The 25,965-nt window shown below is 53.4% G+C and overlaps 6 protein-coding genes across 6 annotated transcripts; 2 read left to right on the forward strand and 4 right to left on the reverse strand.

The window, feature by feature from the left end:
- Nucleotides 1-348: 348 nt before the first annotated feature.
- On the reverse strand, nucleotides 349-1,896 carry CABS01_03578 (homoserine O-acetyltransferase; the record flags this gene model as incomplete). Its single annotated transcript, XM_060536953.1, has 2 exons — nucleotides 349-1,423; nucleotides 1,478-1,896. The coding sequence occupies 2 exons, from the start codon at nucleotides 1,894-1,896 to the stop codon at nucleotides 349-351; spliced, it is 1,494 nt and encodes a 497-aa protein (XP_060391211.1).
- Nucleotides 1,897-3,038: 1,142 nt separating this feature from the next.
- On the forward strand, nucleotides 3,039-10,444 carry CABS01_03579 (THO complex subunit 2; the record flags this gene model as incomplete). The annotated part of the gene is made up of 3 exons (XM_060536954.1): nucleotides 3,039-7,598; nucleotides 7,650-7,729; nucleotides 7,783-10,444. The coding sequence occupies 3 exons, from the start codon at nucleotides 3,039-3,041 to the stop codon at nucleotides 10,442-10,444; spliced, it is 7,302 nt and encodes a 2,433-aa protein (XP_060391212.1).
- A 2,441-nt stretch (nucleotides 10,445-12,885) lies between these two features.
- On the forward strand, nucleotides 12,886-13,511 carry CABS01_03580 (uncharacterized protein; the record flags this gene model as incomplete). Its single annotated transcript, XM_060536955.1, has 2 exons — nucleotides 12,886-13,162; nucleotides 13,258-13,511. 2 exons carry the CDS (start codon nucleotides 12,886-12,888, stop codon nucleotides 13,509-13,511), a joined length of 531 nt encoding a protein of 176 aa, XP_060391213.1.
- Nucleotides 13,512-14,317: 806 nt separating this feature from the next.
- On the reverse strand, nucleotides 14,318-15,433 carry CABS01_03581 (uncharacterized protein; the record flags this gene model as incomplete). The annotated part of the gene is made up of 1 exon (XM_060536956.1): nucleotides 14,318-15,433. One exon carries the CDS (start codon nucleotides 15,431-15,433, stop codon nucleotides 14,318-14,320), a length of 1,116 nt encoding a protein of 371 aa, XP_060391214.1.
- Nucleotides 15,434-18,273: 2,840 nt separating this feature from the next.
- Nucleotides 18,274-22,021, reverse strand: CABS01_03582 (uncharacterized protein; the record flags this gene model as incomplete). Its single annotated transcript, XM_060536957.1, has 4 exons — nucleotides 18,274-20,088; nucleotides 20,143-21,026; nucleotides 21,080-21,887; nucleotides 21,941-22,021. 4 exons carry the CDS (start codon nucleotides 22,019-22,021, stop codon nucleotides 18,274-18,276), a joined length of 3,588 nt encoding a protein of 1,195 aa, XP_060391215.1.
- Nucleotides 22,022-22,810: 789 nt separating this feature from the next.
- Nucleotides 22,811-25,583, reverse strand: CABS01_03583 (uncharacterized protein; the record flags this gene model as incomplete). The annotated part of the gene is made up of 3 exons (XM_060536958.1): nucleotides 22,811-23,631; nucleotides 23,685-25,321; nucleotides 25,375-25,583. 3 exons carry the CDS (start codon nucleotides 25,581-25,583, stop codon nucleotides 22,811-22,813), a joined length of 2,667 nt encoding a protein of 888 aa, XP_060391216.1.
- Between the last annotated feature and the right edge of the window lie 382 nt (nucleotides 25,584-25,965).

Raw genomic sequence — 25,965 nt, forward strand, 5'->3', positions numbered from 1 at the left:
TGCAGGGACCAAAGTCCCGAAATCAAATCCAAGCTATGTACACGGCCGAGTAGGGCCAAGTAACATTAGGTAATGCGGCATTATCGTTTGCATGAGATTCATTACTTTCATGTTCCACTCCGTAGTCCAGATTTCAAAATCACGTCAGAGGCACGATTGCAAGACACTGCATGATCCAAACCCAAAATTTTCCCCATCTATTTCCTTAATCGCTGAGTTGTTGAAAAAGACTCCAGACCTGTTGAAACAAAAAAACAACCCATGAAAAGAGATTGTGAGAGTCTGCCCGTTTGGCCCTCTCTACCTATATTGCACACCCATTTTTCACTCCCCCCCCCCCCCTGTTCGTTACCAGGCGGTAATATCCTCCACCTCGGCCTCGCCAAACGTGCTGCTCTTAGTCAGCTGTCCAACACCGACCTCCTCCACCTCCTCCCCTTGCTTCTCCATGATATCCGGCAGCGTCTGCTTGAGGAAATCCAGCACGTAGCGGTTCACCTGCTCAAACTGGAGCAAGAAGGCGTCGTGACCCTCGGGGCTGTCGATGCGCTCGAGGCGGGCGTTCTTGACGTGCTCCGCGATCTCTTCCTGCTCGGCAAAGGTGAAGAGGCCGTCCGACTCGATGCCGAGGACGAGGGTGGGCTGCTCGATGAGGGCGAGGGCCTCGGCGATGGTGGGGGCGCGGTCGCGGGAGACGTCGTGGGTGTCGAGCTTGCGGGTCATGGCGATGTAGCAGTTGCTGTCGAAGCGCTTGACGAACTTTTGGCCTTGGTAGCGGAGGTAGGATTGCGCGGAGAAGTAGGTTGATGTCGGAAGCTTGTCTCCTCCGGTCAAGCTGTCTGTTGTGGTTGTTGCTGTGGTCGTCTGGGGTCCGTGGAATTGGGGGTCCAGTGACTCCGGGACAGCTGCCTCCGCCGCTGCCGCCCCGTTGACGGGCGTTCCCTCTGTTGTGCTGCCACCCTGGCTGTTCTGCCTCGAGAGGCCGACGCGCTTGACGTTGTGTCCGTCGTTGTGGATGTGGAAGTGCGCCTCGGACGGCGTGCTGGGTCTGGGCCGCTCGCGGATGATTTGCCGCCTCGACGGGTCCGGGATGTTGCGTCCGAAGCGGGACTCGAAGGAGTTGCGGCTGCGGTAGGTCAGGAGGGCCGACATGCGGGCGGCGCCGAGACCCGTGGAGGGCGGGTCGTCAAAGGGATAGTAGCCGTCGTCGTATTTGGGGTCGGCGTAGATGCTCTGGCGCTGGGCCTCGCCCCAGCTGATGCCCCAGGCGCTGTGTCTGCTCGAGGTCGCGATGGGGACGACGCAGCGGATGTATTCCTTGCCGAGGTAGGCCCATTCCAGGACGAACATGCCGCCTAGTGAGCCGCCGATGACTGCGGCGATTTGCTTGACGCCGAGGTCGTCCAGCAGTAGCTTGTGAAGGCTGCGAATATGTTAGCCCTGGGCATTTAGCCATGGTGATAGAGGGTGGACTTACTTGACATCGTCACGGATCGTGGTCAAGGGGAACTCGGGTCCGTAGATGCCCTTCTCGGGATCTCCATCCTTGGCCGTGACAGGACTCGCCGTGCCGTACGGGCTTCCCATGGCGTTCATGCATACGATGAAAAACCGCGATGTATCAAACGCCCTACCAGGTCCTCCGAGAAGAGGACCCCACCAGTCGCTGACGTCTGCGCTGCCGGTCAAGGCGTGGCAGATGACCATGGCATTATCGCCGTCGGGCGAGAGCTTGCCTCTGGTCGTGTAGGCGACGGGAACATTGTGAAGAGTGACTCCCGATTCAAGGGTGAATTCAGGAATGATGGCGAACTGTTGCTCCGGAATCAGGGTAGCAAACGGGTTCTCAGGCTGCGTTTGGGTTCTTTCTTGCGGGTATTCAGCAACCGGTCTCATTACTTGATAAGAAGAACATTCTCATGACATTTCAAGATGGGATTACGAGCAATAGAACAAGAAGTGAGCCACTTAGCTCGCATTAAAGAGATATATGATGTGATTGAGACGAATTGAGAGGCAAATGACACTCCCAGGCTGAGGATAAACTGACCGTACTTCGGCTGAGCGCCGTTCTGTAAATTTTGTGCAGCCATCCCGATCTCGGAATGAACGAGGGGCAGCGTTCGGGATGCGAACTGGGGTCTGGATGTCTTCAATCGAAGATACAAACAGGCCTTGAATAAGGTAGAACAAGGGTAATGTTACTGGGAGTAAAGCCCCTCCGCGATGGCGAGATATGCGAGATATATGAAGAGTCTGGGGATTCCACTTGCTCGATGTGACTGTATGACTGGTCAACGTTCAATGAGGGCAGCCAAAGATTTGCACCGAAAATGGCGTAATGACTGGCAGCTTTGCCGGTATCTTAATCGCAGCCGTTATTTCCACGGCGAATCATTGGCCGCAGGGGATCGATGAGTCAGCCGAGATCCGGTCAATTGGGAGCCAGACAGCTGGCAGGTCTCCAGAGCCGGTACGCTATAATCACCCCCCGTGCATTCACGCGTAGCCAATCCAGAACCCCCAGTTGGTGAATGCCCCATAAAAGAAAAGCTACCCAGGTACTTAGTACCTTCCTCCGGTACCTTCCACCTCGCAGCCTTCCTCCGTGAGGCTGCTACCCGTTTTCAGTGAAGTGGATCTCAAGCTCGCTCGACTCTGGAGTTGCAACTGCGTCTTCACTCGAGAAATCGTTCATCGTCACCTTTCTGTCGCCAACCCCGAAAATCTCCAACTTTGGAGCGCGACTCTTTCCCGCAATCGCAGCAGCTTTATTTCTTTTCGTCGAGGCGATTGCTTGACCCAACCGATTGTACCAGCTATCTCAACTTTCCTTTGTGCACAGCATTCGCTGAACAAGCTACACGCGACAAGCTTCCGAATCCTTTCAACCGCAAGGCATCTCTCCTCTCCATCCCCAAACGCGCGCGCAAATTTATCGCCTGCACTTTTACTGACTATGGCGACCTACAGACTGGCTTCATCGAGATAGCGCGATACCCAAATGATACCTTGAAGAAACCCGCTACGAGAGCACGATGCCTCCTAAACGCAAGGCTCGTGGTGGCCCTGCAGGCGAAGGCGGCAGACCCTCGCCCCATCGACCCGGAGACATGCCGCTGGGCCAGCGCGAACGAGATTTTTCAGAGAGCGGAGGCAGAGGCGGCCGCGGTGGCAGAAACACTAGAAGAAACGATCGCCGGGATTCCGCCCAGGGGCAACCATCACAGCCTGGTATCCAGTCGGCAAGCGCTTCCCGCGTCACGTCCCCGACTGTCCCTCGCCCGCCCCCTACCCCATCGCAGCCGCAACATCCTGCACCGATTGCAACAGGACCGCCTTCGGCACCAATTTCGCATCCGCCCTCCCCAGTACCGACAAGCTACTGCTATGAGCATCTCACCGACGAGGCGATTACCTCATGGGAAACCGGCAGCAGGCAAAAGCTAGTCACCCATGGAGTCGACTCACGGTCGGATGTGGACATTGAGGAACTGGCCGCCATCTATCAAGAGTTTATCCATGCCGTTATTGAGGGGCGGCTATCACCTGTTGATGCTGGCGCTTGCATGAAAGAGATCCTCGGCTCGGAATCGCAAGAAATGATTAAGGAGTCTTTCTCGTTCGAGCCTCACACTCTCTTTCTCGATACTTTGTCCATAATCTTCGATAATGACCGTGGTCTATTCAGACCTCAGCTCCGCGACTTCATTCAAGCAACAGGCGTCTCGTCCGAGCTTGTGCGCCAAACTCTAGATGCTCAGCTTCTTCAAGATTTGGGCATGATCCGCGAGACCTTCGTCAAGCTTGGTATCAGGCGTGCGACAAATCTTCTTTACCGACAAGCAAACTACAATCTACTCCGCGAGGAGAGCGAAGGTTATTCCAAGCTCATGACTGAGCTCTTCACAACCAGTAGCTCGGAGCCCCCGTCTGCCGAAACGGCACATGCAGCTTTTGAACGTCTCAAGGGCCTTATTGGAACTTTCGATCTTGACGTTGGAAGAGTCCTCGACGTTACACTCGACGTCTTTGCAGCAGTCCTCATCAAGCAATTCCGATTCTTCATCAAACTTCTCAGAGTCAGCTCTTGGTGGCCGAGCAATCAGAACCCTGCTTCGTCAACATACGCAGGTGGCCTACCTCCCTGGGCTCTGCCCGACTCGTCACACTGGATGACTAGCCAAGAAGTCGAACTTGAGAGTGCCGAGCTAAAGCGCCAACGCGATATTGAGTTCTGGGACCGCGCTCGTGAGGTTCACCTCGATGCATTCTTCCAGCTTGGAGGAAGACAAGTCACAGGTGACCACCTCAAGTTGCTTGAAGAATCAGAGTCTGCATCCGAGGCCGAAGTCAATGCTGCATCGGCATGGATGAAGCTGACAAAGACCCTCCCGCCTCAGGGAAACCGAACCGCTGCCCAGCTGCTTGGTTTCAAGCTACGATTCTACGCCTCCGATGCCAGAGATCCCGATGACGTCCTGCCAGCTAACCTGCTTTACCTTGTCGCACTTCTCGTCAAGGTTGGCTTCATGTCACTGGTCGACATCTACCCACATCTCTGGCCTCTTGACGAGGAGATGGAAGCCATGAGAGAAAAGAAGATGAAGGAGCTGGACGAAAAGGAGAGGCAGAGCCGACCTGGCGCCGCACAAAACGCCCTACTTATGGCGGGTGCCTTGCCTGACGACAGCGCACCGCCCCCCACGACTCGTACTCGAGCCGTTGCAGGAAAAGCAGATGCGGAGTCCAAGGCAGACGCTGCTGCAGACGAAAAAGAAAAGCTACCAGAGCCCATGGAGCAGAAGGCTGCATTACTCATCTGCCTTTTGACCATTGGCGCCATTCCTGAATCTCTTTTCATTCTTGGCCGCTTCCCTTGGCTACCAGAAGCCTATCCTGAAGTTCTGGACAGGATTCATCGCATTCTCAACTACAGTGTGGAGAAGGTCTATCAAGAAAGTCGGCCAACTCCCGCCCGCTCGGTTGAGCCCGCCTCCAAACCAATTGCCGACATTGATCAGAGCGGTGTACCCAAGGGTTCCGTCAAGCTATCCACCTTACCAGCCAAGAAGTCTATGAGATGGCCATTCCCCGACGGATTCGACGGCAGAGATCAGCATTACAGATTTTACTGGGACGAATGGGCAGACAACGTCCCAGTGTGTCAGACTGTCGAAGACATTTTCACATTATGCGACACGTTCCTGAATCTTTCCGGCGTAAGCATCGGCAAAGATCCTGCATTACTGGCCAAGTTTGTCAGCATCGGTGCGAAGAGTTTGGCGGAAGACCGCTCCCAGCACAATATGGACCGGTGGCAGGACCTCTTGCGGCGCATTCTGGTTCCTGCTCTCAGCATGACCAACGCCAATGCGGCTATTGTCAACTCCGTCTGGGACCTGCTCAAGCTTTACCCTGTCACAACTCGATACTCCATCTACGCCGAGTGGTTTGAAGGCCAGATTTCCCGACTGCCGGCAATGAAGGCAGCCTTCACTCGCACTCGCGTGGAGACCAGAGGTGTGATGAAGCGCATTTCTCTCACGAATCTCAGCGAGATGGCCAAGTCGCTAGCCAAGACCAGCTATTCGTCGCCAGGCATTGTGTTCAAGGAGGCTCTGGGCCAGATCGAGGCTTACGCAAATCTCATCGAAGCATTTGTTGAGTGCGCCAAGTACTTCACTGATCTGGCCTACGATGTCCTGATCTGGTCTCTCGTGAGCTCCATGGGTGGAAAGCGAAGCCGTACTCAGGAATCTTCCATCCTGCTGACCAGCAAATGGCTTCAAGCTCTTTCCAAGTTCGCCGGCAAAGTCTTCAAGCGGTACTCCATTCTAGACTCGACACCTATTCTTCAATACGTGAATGATCAACTCTTCCAGGGCAACTCGACCGACTTGATTATTCTCAAAGAGCTCGTGTCGTCAATGGGAGGTGTTGTGCAAGTTCTTGACTTTACCGACGATCAAATCTTGGCCATGTCTGGAGGAGAGGTACTGCGACGCCAGACACTGCTCAGCCTCCAAGACAAGCGGTTTGAGTCGACTCGCAGCGCCAAGCGCCTCATGCAGTCTCTCGTCGACTCGAAACTCGCTGGACGTCTGCTTATCAACGTTGCTCAATACCGACAAGCTGCCATCTACAAGCTTCCCGACGATGAGGCGCACATCAAGTACATCGGCTCGGTCATCGATGACAGCCATCAGATTCTGGTTCAGTATCTCGATCTTCTACGAACCAACCTTGAGCCTCACGAGTTCGAGGCATTGGTGCCTGCAATCACTATCCTCATGGACGAATTTGGACTTGACGCAAGCCTGGCGTTCCTCATCGGTCGTGAGGGTGTCGCATACGACATGTTCACCAAAAAGCAAGACTCCACAGTCAACATCGACTCCGACGGAGACTTGTCAATGGCCCAAGACGCAACCGAAGCAAAGGAAGCCACTGAGGAGCCGTCTGAGGCGGAGGAGAAGAAGCCGACGCCGGCAGAGGTTCGGGAGAAGGCAAAGAAGGACGCCGGACGCCAGATCCACGAGGCACTCGATCCCATCGTTACGTCAATGAAGTCCATAACTCCAGGTACTTCATGGACCAAGCTCAGCCCGGAGTTCTATGTCCTCTTCTGGGCTCTCCAGCTCGGTGACATCGAGGTCCCAGCTGCCAGTTACAACAACGCTCACAAGCGACTCTCGAACCTGAAGAAAGAGCTCGACAGAGATCGCTCCGACATGAGTCGCAGCGGTATCAACAAGAAGGAAGCCAAGAAGGCTGAGCTGCTCAAGATCAGTAACGAACTGCCGAAGGAAGCGGATCTCCAGATGAAGCGAGCGCGAGTCGTACGAGATTACATGACGGATCACATGGAAACCTGGTTCACGGGTTCAGCGGAGAAGTTGAATGGTCTGTCTGATGCGATCCTCGAGCAATGCTTACTTCCCCGGCTGGTGCTCTCCGCTAGCGACGCTGAGTACTGCTACGTGTTTATCAAGAAGCTCCACATGCTTGGCGCACCCAAATTCCGTCTCAAGGCATTGTATGATCGGCTATTCTGCGTCAATAGGCTGCGCGCCATGATCTTCACTTGCACAGTCCGCGAGGCAGAGCACCTGGGCAGGTTCCTCAACTGCATCCTCAAAGACTTGGCTAGGTGGCATCGTGACACGAACGCTTACGACAGAGAAGCGGTCGGCAAGCGCAGCTTCTTCCTTGGGTTTGCTACCGAGTTCGATGACAAGGGACAGCCATCATCTTATTATGATCATGCGCAATTCCGTGACATCTTGTACGGCTGGCACAGCAAGCTCAATTTGGCATTGAAGTCGTGCCTTGCCGGCATGGAATGGATGCACATCCGTAACGCCATGACGATTCTTAAGGCGGTTCTCGATCACTTCCCAGCAATCACCTTCATGGGCACACAGTTTGTTGATCAACTAAAGACAATCACAGATCGTGAGGCAGCTTCGAAGACTGCGTCTGCTGGCGAGGAGGGACACCGCGTGGACCTGTCAGTCGCGGCGCAGGGTGCTTTGTCGGAATTACAGAGGAGAAAAGACAAATGGATTATACCCGCCGGCTTCCGCCCGAACATGGTAAGGCAACAAGAGAGGCGGAGATTCAGAATCTTACTAACCCGTGTGCAGAATGGCGGAAAGGCCAAGGACGAGTCGACCTCAACCAGTTTGCGCCCGACCGCGACTGAATTCCAGCCTCGATCAGCCAGGTAGGTTTGCCTAGAGGACCCATTTCAGGGGTTAAACTAACATTTGTTCGTAGGACCGCGGCAGAGCAGGAAGACGGCGAAGTCAAGGACGGCGAGGTCAAAGACAGCAAAGATGCTGGATCCCGATCAGCAGCACCCTCGGCACCAGCTACGCTTACTCAAAAGGATCCCAACTTGCCTCCCAAGCCCTCGGCCTCCCAGCCGGACACAGCAAAGGGAGGCTTCCCGCGTGGCGACATCGGGTCCGCCACTTCGAGCAAGCCGCCAACACCAAAGCCGGCGAATGCAACGCCCTTGCCGAACAATATGAACCACCGAGATGTGCCTAGATCGACTCCTACACCTACGGGATCAGACAGAAGTGCGCACAACCTGCCCAAGCGACCAGACGTCCCTATCCCTGGCCATTTCGGTCGTACTCATTTCACTCCTGACGCTTTGCCAGACCGGGTCCGAGAACCGAGAGATGCACGAGAACCTCGCGGTCCTAGGGATACAAGAGAGTCTCGAGATACCAGAGATCACAGGGACCCACGCGAGCCCTCAAGAGAACCCAGATTCGCCGAGCCATCGCGGCCCGACCGCAATCGAGACTTTTCTGGACAAGACAGGAGAGGACCAGATGCTCCACCTAGAGAACCTGGTCGCCTTTCCGAGAAAGATTGGCCCTCGAGACCAGACTCGCTGCCCCCTCGCCGCGATCACGGGCCCCATGAGCGCGAAGGTCGTCCTTCCCGAGATAGAGTGCCTCCAACAAATGGACGTGTGTCTGAATCGGGCAGACTGTCTAGAGAACCTGCTGTCGCCACCCCGCCATCTCAACCTACGCAGAAGCCAGCGGAGGATCCTCCTGTCAACCCTGCTCGCCTGGCCTTGATCCAAGGAGACCAACCTGGTAGGTCTAACCGCTCAGACCGCCCGTCTCGATCATCAGAGACAGACCGGCGGAGTGGCCGGGGACCGCGCACTCAGGAGACTCAGAGCCACGAGCAGCGGACTCTCGACCAGCGTGCTCCGGAGCCTGACCGTACTGAATTGATCAACCCTGAGCGTGCTGCCCTGATCGGTGAGCCACAAATCGAAGCGCCAGCCAGGCCGACAAGGGATGAGCCCAGAGACCGAAATTCTCAACGAGGTCATTCGCCGCGGAGAAACGGGCGATTCAATCCAGAAGCACCAGCAGAGCCTGCGAGGGATGACAGACACGGCCGCTCCCATCACTCGGATCATCGATCCTCTGGAAGAGAGACGCATGCGGAGCCTCCTGCCTATAACCCCAGAACAGAACGTATAGGCGACAGGGACGGTGACCGTTCTGGCCAAGACAAGGGGAGAGACGCATTCCTGGGTCCTGGTCGAAACTCTGAACCTGACCACAGCCGCACTGCTCACCAGGACCAAAACTACGGTCGTCTGAACCCAATCCAGTCGGTACTTGCCCCGAACGAGGTTCCACTAGGACCCCGTGGTCGTGGTCGAGCGGCTGCCCGAGGTGGATCCGCGGGCACCCCCAACTCACGATCTGATGGTCGTTTCCCGAATGCAGACAGCCCGGCGGCGCCTGAAGAACGGCATCCACCCACAGGTCCGGCCTCAGGCAGAGGACGTCGTAATCAGTACGAGTCTAATCCGCCCGTCAACTCTCCGTCTGCCATGACGCCGACCCCAGCAGCACACCCCGATCGCGCACGTGCTATCAACTCGGGCCCGGCAGGCTCACCAACTCCAGCCTCGGGAGGACCTACCTTGGCTCCTGGTATTCATCCTGATCGACTGGCACAGATTGCACCACCACCGCCTCCGCCTCCTGGGCAGCCACCTAGTCACGGTCACTCTCGGCCGCCACTGCCCCCTATCAACACACCAGACCGCCCGTCAGGAGGCCAAGGTAACAACAACCGAACACCGACAGGCAATTTCCCAGCTCCTACCGATGGGGTACCATCAGGACCGTCATCGAATGATCGAGGTCGCAGCGGCGGCAGTCGTAGACAGCTTGCGGGTATCAATAGCACTTTGCAGCAAGCACAGGCCAACATGCCTGAGACCAACAGAGGCACAAGTATCCGCGGGCGTGGGGTTGCCAGAGGTAGTATCGCTGGCTCCGATGCTCAAGTTCTGACAGGTGCATCACCGGTGTCTACGCCAGTCCAAGAACGTCCGAACCCTGTGGGACAAGAAAGGGCTCAGGCAAACGGTGAGGATCATTCACAAACCGAACACGATCGCAGCCGTCGCGAGCATCGTTCAGAGCGTGGTCGGCACTCAAGGCGCAGCAGTCGTGAACGAGAACGCAGCCCTGGTCGCGAAAGGGAGGGCAAGGAGCCCCGTGAGCACAGGGAGAGAAGGTCCGGAGCTCAAAATCAGTCATCCACTGGTCGAGACGAACGTGAATCGCGGCGTTCTGGTCGAGAGCCGTCCGGCAGCACTAGGGAGTCGCATGCGAACCCTACCCACGGCAGTAACCGGGAGAACACAGGAAGCAGTCGCGAAACTCGCCATCGGACCGATCGCGGAGATGGCGGACGTGGAGATGCAGCGACGGGGCCAAGGAACGAAGAGTGGGCTGGGAATCCGCGGAGCGCGCCCAGAGGAGGACCTCGCGAGGGAGGTCTACGACCGAACGATGACCGACGCGAAGATCGGGGCCGAAAGCGTCGAAGCGAAGATGCAGCAGGGTTTCCCAACGACCGAGAAAAGAGGCAGAGACGCTAGGAGCGGGAACTGATCTTCTGAAGGAATAAAGGCGAGCGGAGTCACTATCAGGGGATGAGCGACGAGAGAAAGTTATGTTGAACGGAAAATGCCATTGGTCTACACACGACAATTCGCATAGAATGGAGAAGAGAAGAACCGCACCCCCCGACGAAAGAAGAAACATTCATTATCACTATTTTACAATTGCTTCTATTATTTACAAGTACTGCATTGGAGGGTTCCGGTTGCACGACCGCAAGTGGTCCAAAGGAAGGGACACCAAAGTCAATATCAGATACACACACACAAAACAATCCACTCTGTATCAAAACCAAACACAACATCGTTCAGAAGAAAAGGAACACCGTCGGCATTGTACCAAGGCGAAACACCGGATGGCTAGCTACGCCAGTCTCGGTCGGATGAGCCTGCCGTGGTGGCACTTTAGACATGACACGGCACACGGCCAGCATACATGAAGCGCACATTATGATTATACCTTCGACACCGAAGCATCTGCTTTTCTATGATACCCCTCAAACGTCTCTTTCCTATATGCTACAGGGCCCCTCAAGTAGACGAAAGGGGGGCCTGACGCCGGCACCAGACGGCAAACTCGTGAATATCCCAGCGCGAACATGTACGCGCTGGGCGAAGTGTACATCAGTCCTTTTGGGCATTGGTAACAAAAGGAAGGGGCATGAGAATGGTTCTTGGGAATGGGAAGGGAAACATTTCATGGCTGAAAGGGTTGTAATATCAGAGCGAGTAATAATGTCTTTCATGTCCATCGGCGGCGTTCGTGGTGGTGACGAGAGGAGGGCTTTAGCATCATAGCGTGTTCATGGACTCAGTCGGGCTGGGCTCAGGATGAGCCCAGACCGGGGGCTCAAAACCTTTGCTAGACTTGCCCCAATTTTGACCATCTCATTGGGAATTGACTCGACTTGCAACTGTGATTGATGTTTACGATGTGCAATAATCGGCTGCCGTTTGAGAATAACATTGTCACTTGGTCGTCTTGTGTGATGGTAGAGGGAGGCGTGAGTCTCTACCACCCCTCTTCTCTCTGCACTTTGAGAAACTGGAGACTCGAAGTTCGCTTCCATTCTCAGCCGTTGGACTATGCACTTATTTCAGATAGCACTTCCTAAGAGGGACTGGCTGGTTCGTGTCATTCATGGCTCCAAGAGAAAGGCGCAGCTTATTCGGTCCAGACTTCAAGCTGTCGATCACCCCACAGTTTGTGGGAGGGCTGACCAGGGCGCGTGGGCGCCGAGATGTATGGAGTAGTACCATACGGATAGAGCATCTGAACACCCAGGAAGAGGTTCAATTGGTTCCGCCTCGGATTGAAGAGGCTAGAGCGGCAAAAAGGGCTGACAGAGTCTCTGAGTAGAGTTCTAAGCCCTGTTGTCTGGGAACAAGGTTGAAGGGGGTTGGTTGTCAACGGCTGGGGAAAATCGTTCGTCGGATCAAGCGAAGGGATTCACTCTTCTAGAAGCTTGAGCTGCCCACCCCGGAGATTGGGGAGGGTTGCTTGGGGGCTTGAGCTTCTCATCTCTGAGTCAGGTTTTTGCTTGACATGACACCTGATAGCCGTCGATCACGCTGTGGTCAAAAATAAAACCGGCGAGTTTTAGCTGGTTGAGGCTGACTGGTACTGAGTTGGTGCGAGCGCGAGTTTGCACGAGTCTCTAGTGTCTGATTGGCTGAGTTGGCAAACATACTGCCCAACCGTTCTGGAAGGGATGGGGACGCCGAACAACTGTAATATAGTAGGACCAAATTTCACCACTGGCAATCATTCATGCGTTCGTCTGAAGCCTTACCTCTATGTCCTCTAGAGTCCACACTGCACGTGCCACATGACCTACTTAATCTTTGAGTTTATCGTGCTGTGGATAGGCTATGGAGTACTGGAACTTTGGAGCGATTGCAATGGAGTTGCTCGACGTTGGGGGTTATCGCTCAAGAGGCAACAAGTAGTTGGTCTTGGAGCTCTGCTGCCGGAACGGGTTTTATTTCCAAAGGGATCGTTCTTTAGTACGGATAATTGACGAAACTTTTGAGAGTATTTGGCGTCTCTACTGCTTCTACCGCATGAGTACGGAGTAGAGTACTGACACGAGGTGTTCTGGCAGGCTTTGGTACGTGCACCCGCACCGCCTCGCCGCCATGATCGGTGTAATTTACAGACTGATCTACACTTTTCTTCAGTGTCCGTGAGTCTTGGCGCCAAGCGACCACACTCTTCAACTCTCGGTTTACTCCGAGCGAAGTTCCTTTGGCTCAACATTGCGGTCATGTTGTATTGTTATAAAGGAAAGCCTGCCTGTATGTGAATGAAAACATGAATATTCTCACTATCCAAACCACAGTCCAGTCTTTACCAAGAGCATTCCAGTCCTTACCTTCAACTTCAAAACCCAACACTCTCTTTAAGAACCATCGCAACCATGCAGATCACTCAGCTCTTCTCCGCCGCTGTGCTCATGGCTTCCGCCGTCGTCGCCAACCCCACCCCGATGCTCGAGGCCCACGGAACCGGCCTGGAGCGCCGCGTGCCCAAGACCTCCGGCGCCGCCTGCATCAAGGCCCCTCTGAGCGCCGAGAAGGACTTCTCCTACTACACCTTCACCATCGACGCCGGCGTCAAGGCCGCCGCCGCGCAGGCCGGTCTCACCAAGATTGGTGTCCGTCAGCACTGCAACTCCAACGGTGGTCCCTTTGGAAGTAAGTTTGATTCTCGTCCTCCATCCTTACCCAACTCCCTGGGCCGGATGCAATTCTGCATTGAACCAAAGTCTCTAACAAAACCTCCCTAATAGTGTGGGCTCAAAACACCGAGAACTGGGCCTATGTCCCCCTGGACAAGTTCGGCCCCGACCAGAAGTACAACGTCAAGGTCAACCGCTGCAAGAAGGACTTTGACCGCCACGTCTGGAGCTACAGCGTCTGGCTGTGCAACAGCAACAACTGGTGCGGCACCACCAACTGCGGTTTGGACCGTGAGATCTGCCCTGAGCAGAAGACCAAGGCGGTCAACCTCAACGACCCCCTCAAGTGGACTTGCTCTGCTTAAGCAGGGGATCGGACCGCTGCGCCTGGTTGAATCATACATATAGACACTTAGATACCGGTCTTCGACACCTTTGGTATCCATTTTGGAGTCAGGATAGCGTTGAATTAATGCATTTCAAATACCATGACTCCAATCAAGCTATTTAAGCGTCTTCCCTTTAACGTATTGACCATCCGTGGTCATGACAGTGAATTGCCATGGTGAGCCAGGACGCATCCGCCATTAGTAGTAGCATGCGATCGAATATGGTGATGTGCGTAGCGTTCGCAGTTTGATAAAGAACTAGAGAGGATCAACGGACTCAAGGTCTTTCTCCCTAGAAACCAGTACCGTCTTCCGCGTATTCAACCACTCTATAATCTAATCAACGCTGGACGCGATAGAGGGAAACCTAGCGCAGTCTTCTCCAGAACTTACCACTCGAGAAACCGTTGACCTCGCGGTGGTGAACTTTATGCGTGATTCGGTAAGCAGCGATGTGCTCGTTAGTAACCTGTGCACGGATGCGACTGAGAAAATCAGCACATAAGAATAGAGAACGAGAATGAGCTCAGAACAAGCTTACCCGCTATTTAAAATAGCGAATTCTTAATCCCTCATCAGATGAAATAGGATAGATATAAAGGACTTCGGATTCTCGTTGGGATGGCGCGGATTCGGGATGCGGGGCGACTGACATGGTTCCGATGACTGTAATAAGACAAGCATATGTTCCAGAAGACTTGCAGGAAAGTTGATTGAATCTTGATTACGAGTTGTACGAAGTATGTTGGTCCTCCATCCCATCAACAATCCTAGACCAGCGCTTATTGTATCTCTATCGGTTCTAGATCTTCCCAGTAGGCTTCGATGTCCGGTGTGGCGTTCCTCTGCACCCTCCCAGCTTCCAGTGTAAAGTGTGTCTTCCCCAGCATGTCCAGCCAGCTATTCATACTTTTGGCACGGTCGTCCTCTCCGAATCCAGCAAAATGGATCAGAAAGTCGCCGCGTCTCGTCTGCCAATCCGAGAGCCCCTTTTCGTCATTCCCCTCGAGATAGGTCGAGGCCTTGAGGCTGCCAGGATACGAATTGAACCAGGTCTGAGGTACCATTCGCACCCCCTTCTTGAATCTCTTCTCCTTTATCAGTATCTCCATGGCACTTTGCTCTGTGAATCGGAGCTCGGTGCCAGGTCGAAAGTGGCGAAAGGCCATGATGGCGCTGAAGAGCTCGATGGCCCATTGGCCGACGCGCAGAAGAAAGACCCCGTTGTTGAGACCATTCCAATCGTCGGCCGCTATGAGGTGTACGTCTTCGTCTTTCGGAGCTGCTTCGTGGGCCTTCGTGCTGGCAGCAACTCGGTTAAGGATTCGGGGTGGAAGGAAGCTCGATATCGGACGGCATTGGTCTAGGATTATCGTGTCGCGGTCGACCCAGAAGAGCCATTCCGTCCGTTCTTCTGGTGATTTGAGCATCTCATCGAGCAGTAGAGACAAAATATAGGCTGGCTTGTTCCAAAGGTCATCTACAACAGGCGTACACATGACTTCGAGACCGTTGCCATGAAGTGTGGTATGTAGGACATGTGACTGTAACGCGTTCTGATAGTGTTCTCGAATGTTTCCAAATTGTGCCGTCACGGTGGTGATTCGAATGTGGGATTTTGGGTCGTGGAGGGAAGATCGGCATGATGACTGTAGAAGTTGAAGGTTTTCAGACAGGTCTGGGGAGAGCTGCGGGAGACAGCCAGCCTCCTTTGAAGGTCGAAGAGGCGAGGTAGCGGCGGCGTGTTCGAGAGCTGTGGTAATAGACACCTCATAGTAGAGAAAGATCGTACGAATAGAAGTAAGAATGATGACGGTGACAAGTAGAGTCTTGATGAAGATGGGCGACAGTACAAAGGAAAGAATTTTCGGCTGATACATGGTGAGAAAGGAGCGCATTGTAGATTTGATTTCTGTCGATACTCTAGAAAATTGTTGAGCCTGAACTTTCTCTACTTTATATCACATCATTACCAACCACTTTGTTACGATAGATAACCCAGCTTCCGCGGTGTCGGTTCATGTTCTCGAGATCGATACATGGCGTCTTAGTCTATGCCTGAATTAGAACTCGTGTTCTTGACATCCACGCGGCCACTTCCCGAGTGTTTCTCCACGATAGCTCCCTTCGATGCTTTGTAGCGGCTCTAGGTGGGATAACTCGCCGGCCTCAGGACCCATGATTTCCCACCTATGATAGGTTCAGACATTATGAAAGTTGGTTGTAAAGTTGGTTCTTTCGGCGAATTTAGAGATTCATCCCTGTCACCGGCCCGTTGAAACTCTGCGTCAAGTATTTGGGCCTAGTTTTTGAGTCACAAATAACCGTAAATCCCTTCCAGGTCCTTCTCGTATGCTGCTCCTTGTTGCGTGGAGACACACGTGTAACAAGGGTCTAGTGGGAAGGATAACAAGGCTATTACGTTGCAAGACTTTTGATTCGGATCGCTCCGAATTGATTTTGGAGAGGGCCATCCACACGACTTTCTTTCCTATCCGGAGAATTCTTCGCTCGACATGGGCTCTCTGATCAGCTGTGTGATACCATGATGGGACGGAACCGAAGGAGAAGGCGGAGTAACAACCACATCAATAATAGACCAAGGACCTCGTCCATCAAACCAGGAAGATCTCTTATTTTGGATGGGACTATGCGCCATTGAAAATGTGGGTTAGATTGATAACAGAACACGAAGCGTACCCAACCCTGTACACGCGGCTTGTGTGGCTTAGCCTTTGGTTGCCAAAAAGCTCAGTTTAAGGAGGATGCAACACGAGCAATAGATCAAGTTGACTTTCTTTACTGTGTTTTGGTACTTTGATCTGTACCTCTGAACATCTCAAAGAAAACTCATTTTTTCTTTCTTTTTTTTCTTTCTTTTTCACATATATATATATATTTACACAGAAACTTGACAGCTAGTGGGGAAAGGACTTTCAGGTGGGATCATGAGAAACAGTACAATCATCGATTGATTGCCAGACCATCCGAGCAACTCGGACCCCATATCTCCACATCATTGGAAAGGTGAAGCGAATGATAGAAGCCATTAAATTGCTGCCTAGAGTACGAGAAGACTTATATTGCGTTCAGTGTTCCTGGTGGGTAGTTGACCTGGCGGCACTGGAATGTGCTGGGCTAGTTGGTGTGAAGACATTCCTTCCTGGAAACCGAATTACGAACTGCGAAGGTGGAGAAACCGGGGACGATGTGAACAGGCTCTGAGCAAATTCGGTTATTGGAAGCGGTAGACGATCTCTGGCTCTCGGGGTCTAGCATACTTAACGACCAAGTGCCAGTCTGGCTACATGTGTCTAAGAGGAGGTTGATCTGTCTCTCTGCCACAGGCTGAATGTGTGAAGCACATGGAAATTGACATGTCACTTGACATGAACCTGGCGTCTTCTTCGACGCTCGATCCGAAACTTCTACCCAGTATGTCGCCAACTGCTGGAGTGCGTCAATGCCTATATGTATTCTATATTTGTGCTACCAACTGTGAGCTTTGCTCATATCAAGCCACGTAGATGCGTACCTTGGACTTTTCGTTATCGTCAGATTCGGTAGTGTCCACTATTCCTCCTAAGCTAATATCCACGTCAGAAGGTACATCCTCTTACTTAGAATAACAACGAAACATATATCAATCCGGCTTCAGTTACCTTATATACGCCTACGAACAAATTCGAAATAGAGCAGGGTTAGAGAAAGCCTAAAGACAGTGATACCAGAGATAAATACATTAGAGACGGATATACTAGTACCTTTTAGTAGGTACGGGGAGAGAGGCTATATCTCAAGAAAGGGATCAATCGCAAACGTACTTTAAAAAGGTTGCCAGTCCCAGAAATTAATGGCTCCAGAGCCCGAATAGCACACGTTGATAATACATTCATATCGACGCGGATATAGAGGGGTTCCGCATCGAGGGGCTAGCGAGACACCGAAGACGTATGCCGATACTTGGGACCCCAAACACGGATGAAGTCCCAAATCATCCCTACCCGAGAGATGATGAATGATCTCATCTACCAACCTCCACACGGGATTGACGGAAAACAATCTGAACGCTTCAGAGAGAATAGATGAACCGTCCCCCTCTCGAAACCAAAACAACAGGAGCCACCCAGGCTTTCAGACGGGCAGACATGATACGACAGTCAAAGATTCACGGTGATCACTTCCTCAGCAGCCAGGATTGCAAGGCACTGGACGACTCTCAGATCCTCGGAAGCAAATCCACAAGTTGTCGGGCTTGCTCTCATCGTAAGCCTGAACAAGACGACCAGTAATCCGACTGGCGGCATTGATTGAAGATGCAAAAGCCATGTGGCATGGCAATGGTCTCGACCAGAGCCGAGTCTGTAACGCTGATCTTACGTACCAGGTACCCAACATCACGAAAAGTCGGTTCTATGAGAGAGCAAATGTTCATTGATTGATCCTAGTGCAACTCCACCAGGTGATCTCATCCATGAGACCCTGACTGATGGCCAGATAATAACTACAAGTAACGGATAAGGTGCCCGTGGGCTACCTGTGGGTAAAGTGCTACCAAATATCAAATCCCTTCCACTGAATATAAAGTCCGACCGCCTGTCCTTCAGGCTTTTCCGGCCCACGCACGCCCATGTCCTTTGCTGGAAGCAGGTCGCTGAAGTAGTAGAGTAGGTATATACACTTGACCGCGTACCGCAGAACAACACAAACAAAAAGGCCGTCGGCCACCCGCCTTCATTTAGCGACCTGGGCCGTGAAGAGAGTTCTTCAACAACTCGTACATCTCATTGTCGCCAGGAGAATAACTATGGCCCGTCATGTTAAGAGAACCATGCTGCTGCTGGTATGCTTGATTGGAGGTGTTGGACCCGCTGCCGTAATTGGCGGAAGTGGTACCTCTCGTGGCATAGCCCCCAGCGACATTGGCTGGCGTGAAAGAAGTGTTAGATCCCGAGCCAAAACCATACCAGTTGTGTTGGTCTGGTTGAGCTGATTGCTGCTGCGTCTGGTTTGCGTAAGATCCATACGATTGTGTCTGCTGCGGCTGCGACTGTGACTGCTGCTGTTGAGGCTGCTGATTTGCGTTCCGAGAGGACGATCTTGGCTGAGTGCTGTTCGCTGCTGAACTTCGCATGTTAAACGACTGCAGGGAGGACGACTGCTGCTGGTTCGTCGGTGGCTGTTGAGCATATGTGTTTGCCGCGGCCGTGGTGTTGGTATTATTATATGATTGCGTGTTGCGCGATTGTGACTGGCTGTTGTACAACTGTCCGGACCGCGCGTTGCCGCTGGATGTGTGAGAGGCAGTGGTGTTGGTTCTGTCATGGTCATACGAAGGGTAGGTGGTTGTTGTTGCAGAGGTATTCTGCGCCGCGTAAGGCTGGTAGGCGAGTCTTGTGGTGTCCAACTCTGTCGAATTATTGCTCTGGCTTGAGTACTTCGTATGGTAGTTGTTGTAGTCGGACACGTTGCTCATGGATTGGGTATCATTGTAAGTTGCTGAGTCCATCGTCGCTGAAGTCGATGGTTGGACGGTATGATGGGACGGTGTTGCACGGGGTTCATTGACGGGAGTACGAGTGGAGGCTCTCTGTCCAGCTCGACTCTTAGTTCGGGCTGCTTGTACAGGGGCCTGGAATGGCGAGACCTGAGCCGGGGTAACTGTTTGCACTACTTGAGCTGCTTGCTGAGTCGGGGAAGGACGGTGTTGCCGTTGTTGCTGTGCAGCAGCATGAGCCACAGCCTGTTGCGTGTTGCGATAGGATGTTTCCTGGGGAGCGACCGTGGTCGCAGCCGGCATCTGGGTCGAACTTCGCGGCCTGTGTTGCTTAGTCGTCATGGTAGGCGAAACTGTGTTCGCTGTCCGGGGAGGAGAAATGCTTTGCCAGTTTTGTGCGTAACTGGGAAGAGGAACAGGGCTTTCGGCCGTGGGCTGATGCGGCTGTCCTGGTCCGGATGGCAAACTGCGCCGTGAAGAGATCCTCGTCGCTCTCGGGCTCTTAGCCGAGGGTTGGGAGTAATTGAGACTCGACATTGTGTCATTGCTGGCGGTTGTATAACTGTTCGCATCTGTACTCGGTTGAGTGTACGTTGCCGTGCCGGTAAGAGACGGTTGCGAAAAGCTCGTGGAGACTGCCTGCTGCTCTGCGTAAGTTGCGGTGGCAGAAGGCTCGGGGTATGATGAGACACCGTGTGACATGTTCATATCGTTGGAAGCGGAATGAGTATAGGCCATTTCGTTTGGCCCATCATTGAAGTAGTCCTGACTGGGAGCCTGCGCAGCAGGAGTGAGCATGTTGGCAACTGGCATGTTTGAAGTGTAGTCGATCGTCTCAATGTCGTCCGGTTCTTGTTCTTCAACTTCGATCTCAGGCTCCGCCGGTTCGGTCTCGGCTTCAACCTCGGCCTCGGCGTCGTCATCGTCCTCCTCGTCCTCCACTACATCTGCAGACTTTTCTTCCTTTTTCTTTGGTGGCATTTTATTAATCAGGGGATATTGGCATTCCACACCCTGCTCTTCACAAGAAGCGCACTCAGGCTTGGCGCGATCGCACTGGAACAAATTAGTCTCTCTAACTAGACAGCTCAACGAAACAGATTCACGTACCTTGGCCTTTGCTCTTCTGCAAGCAATGCATCCACCCCTCGAAATCAGCTTCATCGGCGTGCCTGGGGGTGCCGGAATCAACTCCACTTCTACCGCGTCTTCAGCGGCCTTCGACTTTCGAGGCCGCTTCTTCTTCTTGCCTGAGGCTGGAGATTCCAATGTGGCAGTCGTGACAGCGGCCTGTTGTGCTGTTTCCTGCTGAGGCGTGGGTGACGCGCTGGTCGAGGACGCAGCGGCATCATTGGGATGAACGATGCGGAGTCGCTCAGCACCATACTTGACCAGCATGGCAAGTGACTCTTTCTGAAGATCCGGAGATTGGTTGGCAAAGATACTGAACTGTTCCGTAGAAAGACTCTCGGGATCTAAGCCGCTGTCGCTGAGGAGTCTGATGGCGACCTCGCGGCGCCTAGCCGCTTCGCCGGGGGGCACATTCAGCACCGCATGTGAATGCACTCCACTTTGAACGGCGGCATCCGCCTTGGTCGGAACAGTGGTTGTTGCCTCGCCGTTGGTAGTGTCTCCAGCTGCTTGTGCGTCCTTTGCGGCTTCAGATTTCCTCTTCCTCTTCTTCGGTTGAACAGGCGTCCCATCTGGATTCAACGCCTCGCTCTTCCTCTTTCTCTTTGGCTTTGGCTCAACAGGCGTCCCGTCCGGATTCAATGCCTCGCTCTTTCGCTTCCGCGGCGTTTTCGCCTTCTTGGACTTTTCCCCCGCGGGAATGAGAGGTGCTGGAGGTGCTGCCGGAGGAAGGGGTTTGAAGTGCTCGATCATCTCTCCCAAAGTCTTGTGCAGAGGCGTGTGTTCGTACTTGACGTTGATGGTCCGGGTATTCTTTGAAAACGCAACGGTAAGCGTCCCGCGACAGTCGAAAGCTGGTCGGGCTAGGTGGCTGTTAGCAGATAGAACATGCACGCCCGGAGACACAATATCCTACCCTGCATTTCCGGCTCAAGCTCCTTCTGACTATACTCTCCTATGATAGTCTTATTTGGCGTCTTCTGATGTTGCCGGTTCCAAGTCACGAGAGAGTCTTTGCAGTTGTAGGTGAAGGACCACCCGTACTGGCCGCGCGAAACCTCTCTGACGACCCATGTGCTCTCATCCACCACAGAAAGAAGCCCAACAATATGCTTCGCCACGGCTCTCTGCATCACGGGGTTGTCGTGGGGCTGGCTGATGATGGTGTCGTAGGCGCGTATAATCTTGACGGTTTGACCTTCGACGACCTGAGTTCGGAGGCCGCTCAGCGCTGAGTCGATATTTTCCTGCGCATCGCTCTCGCCATCGCGAATGGCGAATTCGAGGGTAGAGGGCACTTCGAGTGTGACTGAAAGATGTTCGCATCGTGTGGGTGTCTTCTTTCGGTCGATTTCGCGACGGAGTTGGGCGGGGATGTCATCGGGATGCGCAATTGACGGCTTATTCCTCGACGCGCTTCCGTATGAGGGCGCGAGGCCCAGCAAGGCCTCAGCCATGGTCGACTGCGGCTTCTGTCTTTGATCTCTATGGATCGACGCGGCAAGGCCGCAAAGTCGCGTTTTCGCAGTGGGCGATTGTTGGGTTGTGACGGAACAACGTTGGAGAGAGCCGAGTGACGCTTTGGTTGGAGTCGTTGGCTGGTATAGAGGCTGGGGGCGCGAAAGCGCGGTTCCGCGTCCTTCAGAAGAGTGGCGGGGGGTTTCCCAGAGTGGAGAATGGGATGGGGTGCACGTAGCACCTCCAGCACTACTACTCGGACTTGGCTGCTGACCAATTAGCATTGGCGAAGCTTAAGGCACGGTTCCCGTAAACATACCTTTTCGTCGTCAGTCTCCATTTGGTGAGTAGCTCCGATAGCAGTTGCCAACAACGGAGTATCTCCTGATACCGCCGCCATTTTTATGATGCTGCGGCCAAGGGCGAGTGAAGTGGCTCGTGGAACCCTTTTCTCTTTTTTCTTGCTAGAGCTATTGGAAGAGCAAAAATTGACAGACGACGGAAAGGTGACCGTGGAAGAAAGGTTGGGGTGCTTGACAATATGGAGGCGCGAAAGCCTCACGTTGGTGGTGCGAGACGAATAGTGTAAATGGCAGGTCGCCAAGTGGGGGAAAAGTAGGTAAGTAGGCAGAAAGCCTGACACTCGCAAGTCGAAGTTGAAGTCATTCAGGAAAGTTCTCTGTGGATAAGGGAGCCTGAATAATCGTGCAGCCTCATCAGCGAGGCTTCGACAATCCAGTAATTATTCATATCCCACTCCTTCCTCGAGGCACCTACCACTGAGGCAATAAGCACCTGACCTTCTGGACAAGAAGTGATGCGACGCACACACACCTCCCTCAGAAGAAACATCGGCCTGGATGCATCGTTCGTCTCTGTTACCTGGATCTTGCCGCCTCATTATCAACTCAATACCGTGCGATCATGAGTCTTGTCAAGGATATGTGTATGACAGATTTGGCCATGAGTGTATTCATATCAGAGCCGTGACCTTTATTTATACCCTCTATCTCAATCATGCCACGTAATTTCACTAGCAAAGCAGGCGGAACCAGACGAGTGGGATTATGAAATTCTCATTTGTGACTACATAAAAAAGGGCCAATACCAAGTAGGCATTGAGTTATTAGAGAGAGCTCATACTCCCAAGGGTATCAATGGTATACAAGTGACAGGTAAAGCACGAGCTTTAGTAGTAAATCTTCTCGTCCCAGATGGGAGGTCTGGCGCCCTCAGAATCCCAAACAAGCTTGTTCTTCTCATCCAACGTGCAGCCCTCATCGGTGATAGGGATAATCTTGCTAGTCTGAGCAATCTCGTACTTGGAAACACCGGCGGCGTCCTCAGGAATCCAGAGAAGAGGAGGCAGGCTTGAGACTGAAGGTGGGTAGTAGGCGTTATCCTGAATGTTGCCAGGGTACATCTCGTCAATCTGTGTGGGGTCGTGGGGAACAAGGGTGCGAAGGTGAAGATAGTCGGCAAAGATCCACGGCTTGAGGAAGCGGGTAACAATGTTACCGCCCTTCTCAACAACATTCTCGTCACCTCCAGGGGCGAACTTCTTGATGTTGGGGATCTTCTTCATGAAGCCGCTCGAATCGCCGTTCTGCTCCTCAGAAACGCCTCTGCCGGAATCCTTGCGGTCGATGCCCTCAATGTCGGCACTCAGCGACTCTTCCTCGACCTGCAGGGATCTGGGAAGAGTGTACAAGAGAGGGTCCAAGACGCTGTTCAGAGTGAGGTGGAAGAGGATGGAGAAGATGAGGAAGACGATCATGAGGACAAGGGGTCCAAAAGCCTTCGACACGGAAAACAAACCCACAAGGCAGATCTCTGCCAGGTAGACACCAGCAAAGAGCTGCTTGAGGGCGCGGGGGTACAAAAGACCCTTGGTGTCAATCTTGGTGTCCGTGACGAACAGAATGTTGTAACGGTAAGAAAGATAGAACAAGCCAATGCCAATGGTGGAGAAGAACAGCATCAGAGGAGCGATAAGAGCGTAGGTGATGCCTGTTTAAAGTTAGCAAGAAAACTAGGATTGAGATGGAAGTGCAGGAACTTACTGATGACAGCAATGGTAGTGTAAACAGGGAGGACGCTTCCCCACGAGATAGCAGCAAGAGTGGACCACTTGTTGTACAAAGCTCTGGGCGTATTGGTGAGGAACTTCAGAATGGCCACGAAGATGGCAAATGCAACCACCTGGGTCAAAACACCGGTGGCGAGGGTAACACCCTGGAGGATGAAGTAGCTGACGTAGAAGCTGGAGGATTTGGGAATTGCCGTGGACAGGGTGCTGAAGATGGAGCCCGGGTTGTTTGAAATTGCCTGAATGGTCGCTACAGCAGACGAGGAGACAGTCGTAATAAGAAAGACCTGAATGAGCTGGAACCAGTAGTACGCGTTCTGGGTGAAAAGCTCGACGCGGGAGTTGGAAGGCTCGCCAGAAAGCTTGGCGCAAAGACGCATGATAATCGGCACCAAGGACATGAGCACAGCCAGAGCCACACTGGGGAGAAGGCCAGAAACGACGCCCATGATGACGTCGGGGATCTTGTCGAGCCACGTAAGGAAGGAAACCTTCTTGAGATACGAGACTTGGGAGATAATTCCGACCACTGTGACGGGAATAGCCCAGAAAATGATAAGTGCGCTGATGAAGGCAATAACGGCATAGCGACGGATAACGCGCTGCCACCAAGATACTCTGAGAGACTTCCAGATGACCTCAGTAGGCTGGATCCCAATGTACTTGGGCGTCATCTGAAGAGCTTGGTGATGAGTGGTAACCTGGTAAGCAGCCTGGGCGTCGGATTGGGTGTAGAACTCTGCGAACACAGCCGGAACTTTCTTGGCCTTTCCAGCACGGTAGTCGGCTTGAGCGGCATCGACGGCGGGAATAAGGCGCTGGAGCTCGGAACGGCACCATTCAATGGTATCAACCTTCTTTCCAATGAGGCCCAGGAGACCAAGGCGGTGGGTAGGGCGCTTCTTCTGGGGGATCCAACGAGCAGCGGCATCGGAAGCGCCAGCCTCGGTGTCTTGAGCCGAGGGAGTTTTCTCAGGAGCACCACCCTTCTTGGCAGCCTTGAGACGAGCGGCATTTGCCAACTTGATGAGCTTCACCTGGGCCTTTTCGAGCTTCATGGCGACCTTGTCACGCTCCTCAACGAGATCGTCCAACTTCTCGGTGTCGCCAGTGATCCAAACTCTCTTGATCGAGTCGCTGAAGAGTTTCTTGAACTTGGCTTCATCAAGGTACTCGTCGGGGACTGATACGAAAAGGACAGTGCGAGACGAGATTCGCTTAGAATAGGTGGGCGAAAGCAGGAAAGCCTGACGCAAGTTGATGTAGAAGATGCACTCGCGCATGATCATGTACATGACGAAGCCATAGAATAGCCAGCCAATGAGAGCATGTGCGTACAGGCGGTTGAGTCCAGAGGAGGATGCGACGTCGATGTTGCTGTAGGTCAAGATGTCGAGCTGCTTGGCGGTGCCTCCGCCGGTAGCATTGACGGGGAAGAGGACCGGCCATGTCATAACAAGGCCGACCAGGCAGATGGTGGCACAGATACGGAGGAATCGAAGGAAGAGATAGGAATCGAGAGACTGGTGCTTGAGGGCGTAGACATCAGGTATCTTCCAAAAGTGACTAAACCAGTTGAACAAGCCACTGGGCAGACTTGGTGATCGCTCGCTGTGAGGCAGTCAGGATTTGAGACTCATCAAGACACAAGAATTCCCACGCACCTCTCACGCAAACTGCCAAGATAAGTTCTCGGGGCATAAAATCGCCTTTGGCTGCGGCGAAGGATCAAGAAGATGACGAGGTAGACGCCGGCAATGGGAGCGCAGACGGCTAGAGTACTGACGAGGCCGGAAATGGAGCTGCCCGAGGTATCGTCGAGAGCCTCGCCGCGGTTGGACTGGCCGCCTTCGGCATCGCCAAGACCCGACATGATGGCGTCTAGGCGAATTGAGACGCCTGGTGGTCGTTTCGGTTGTTGGTGTTTGTGTGTGTGCTGGGACAGAGTTGAGTCGAGAGAGAAGACGCGAGGTCAAATACGGTGGGGGTCCCTGGGGCCAAGTCGGGTATTAAACAGGGAAGGGTATCGAGGGTCGTGTGCGGTCGTGGAGAGAGACTCAGACAGGCGAAGGGCCGTGGACACTGGAGTCTGAACCTGAGCAGTGGGTGGGAAGAGAAAAGAAGGTCAAGGGACAGGGGGTTAAAAAAGAAGCAGTGGAAGGGGGGAAGGGTGGGGGATGATATGTGTGGTGCGCGTTGTTGAAAAACCGGGAGTTGGGAAATGAGACGATGGGTTCGTAGCTTGTCAGGATGCT

The sequence above is a fragment of the Colletotrichum abscissum genome (genome assembly GCF_030869225.1).
Source record: "Colletotrichum abscissum strain IMI 504890 chromosome Unknown Scaffold_7.1, whole genome shotgun sequence".
NCBI lineage: Eukaryota > Fungi > Ascomycota > Sordariomycetes > Glomerellales > Glomerellaceae > Colletotrichum > Colletotrichum abscissum.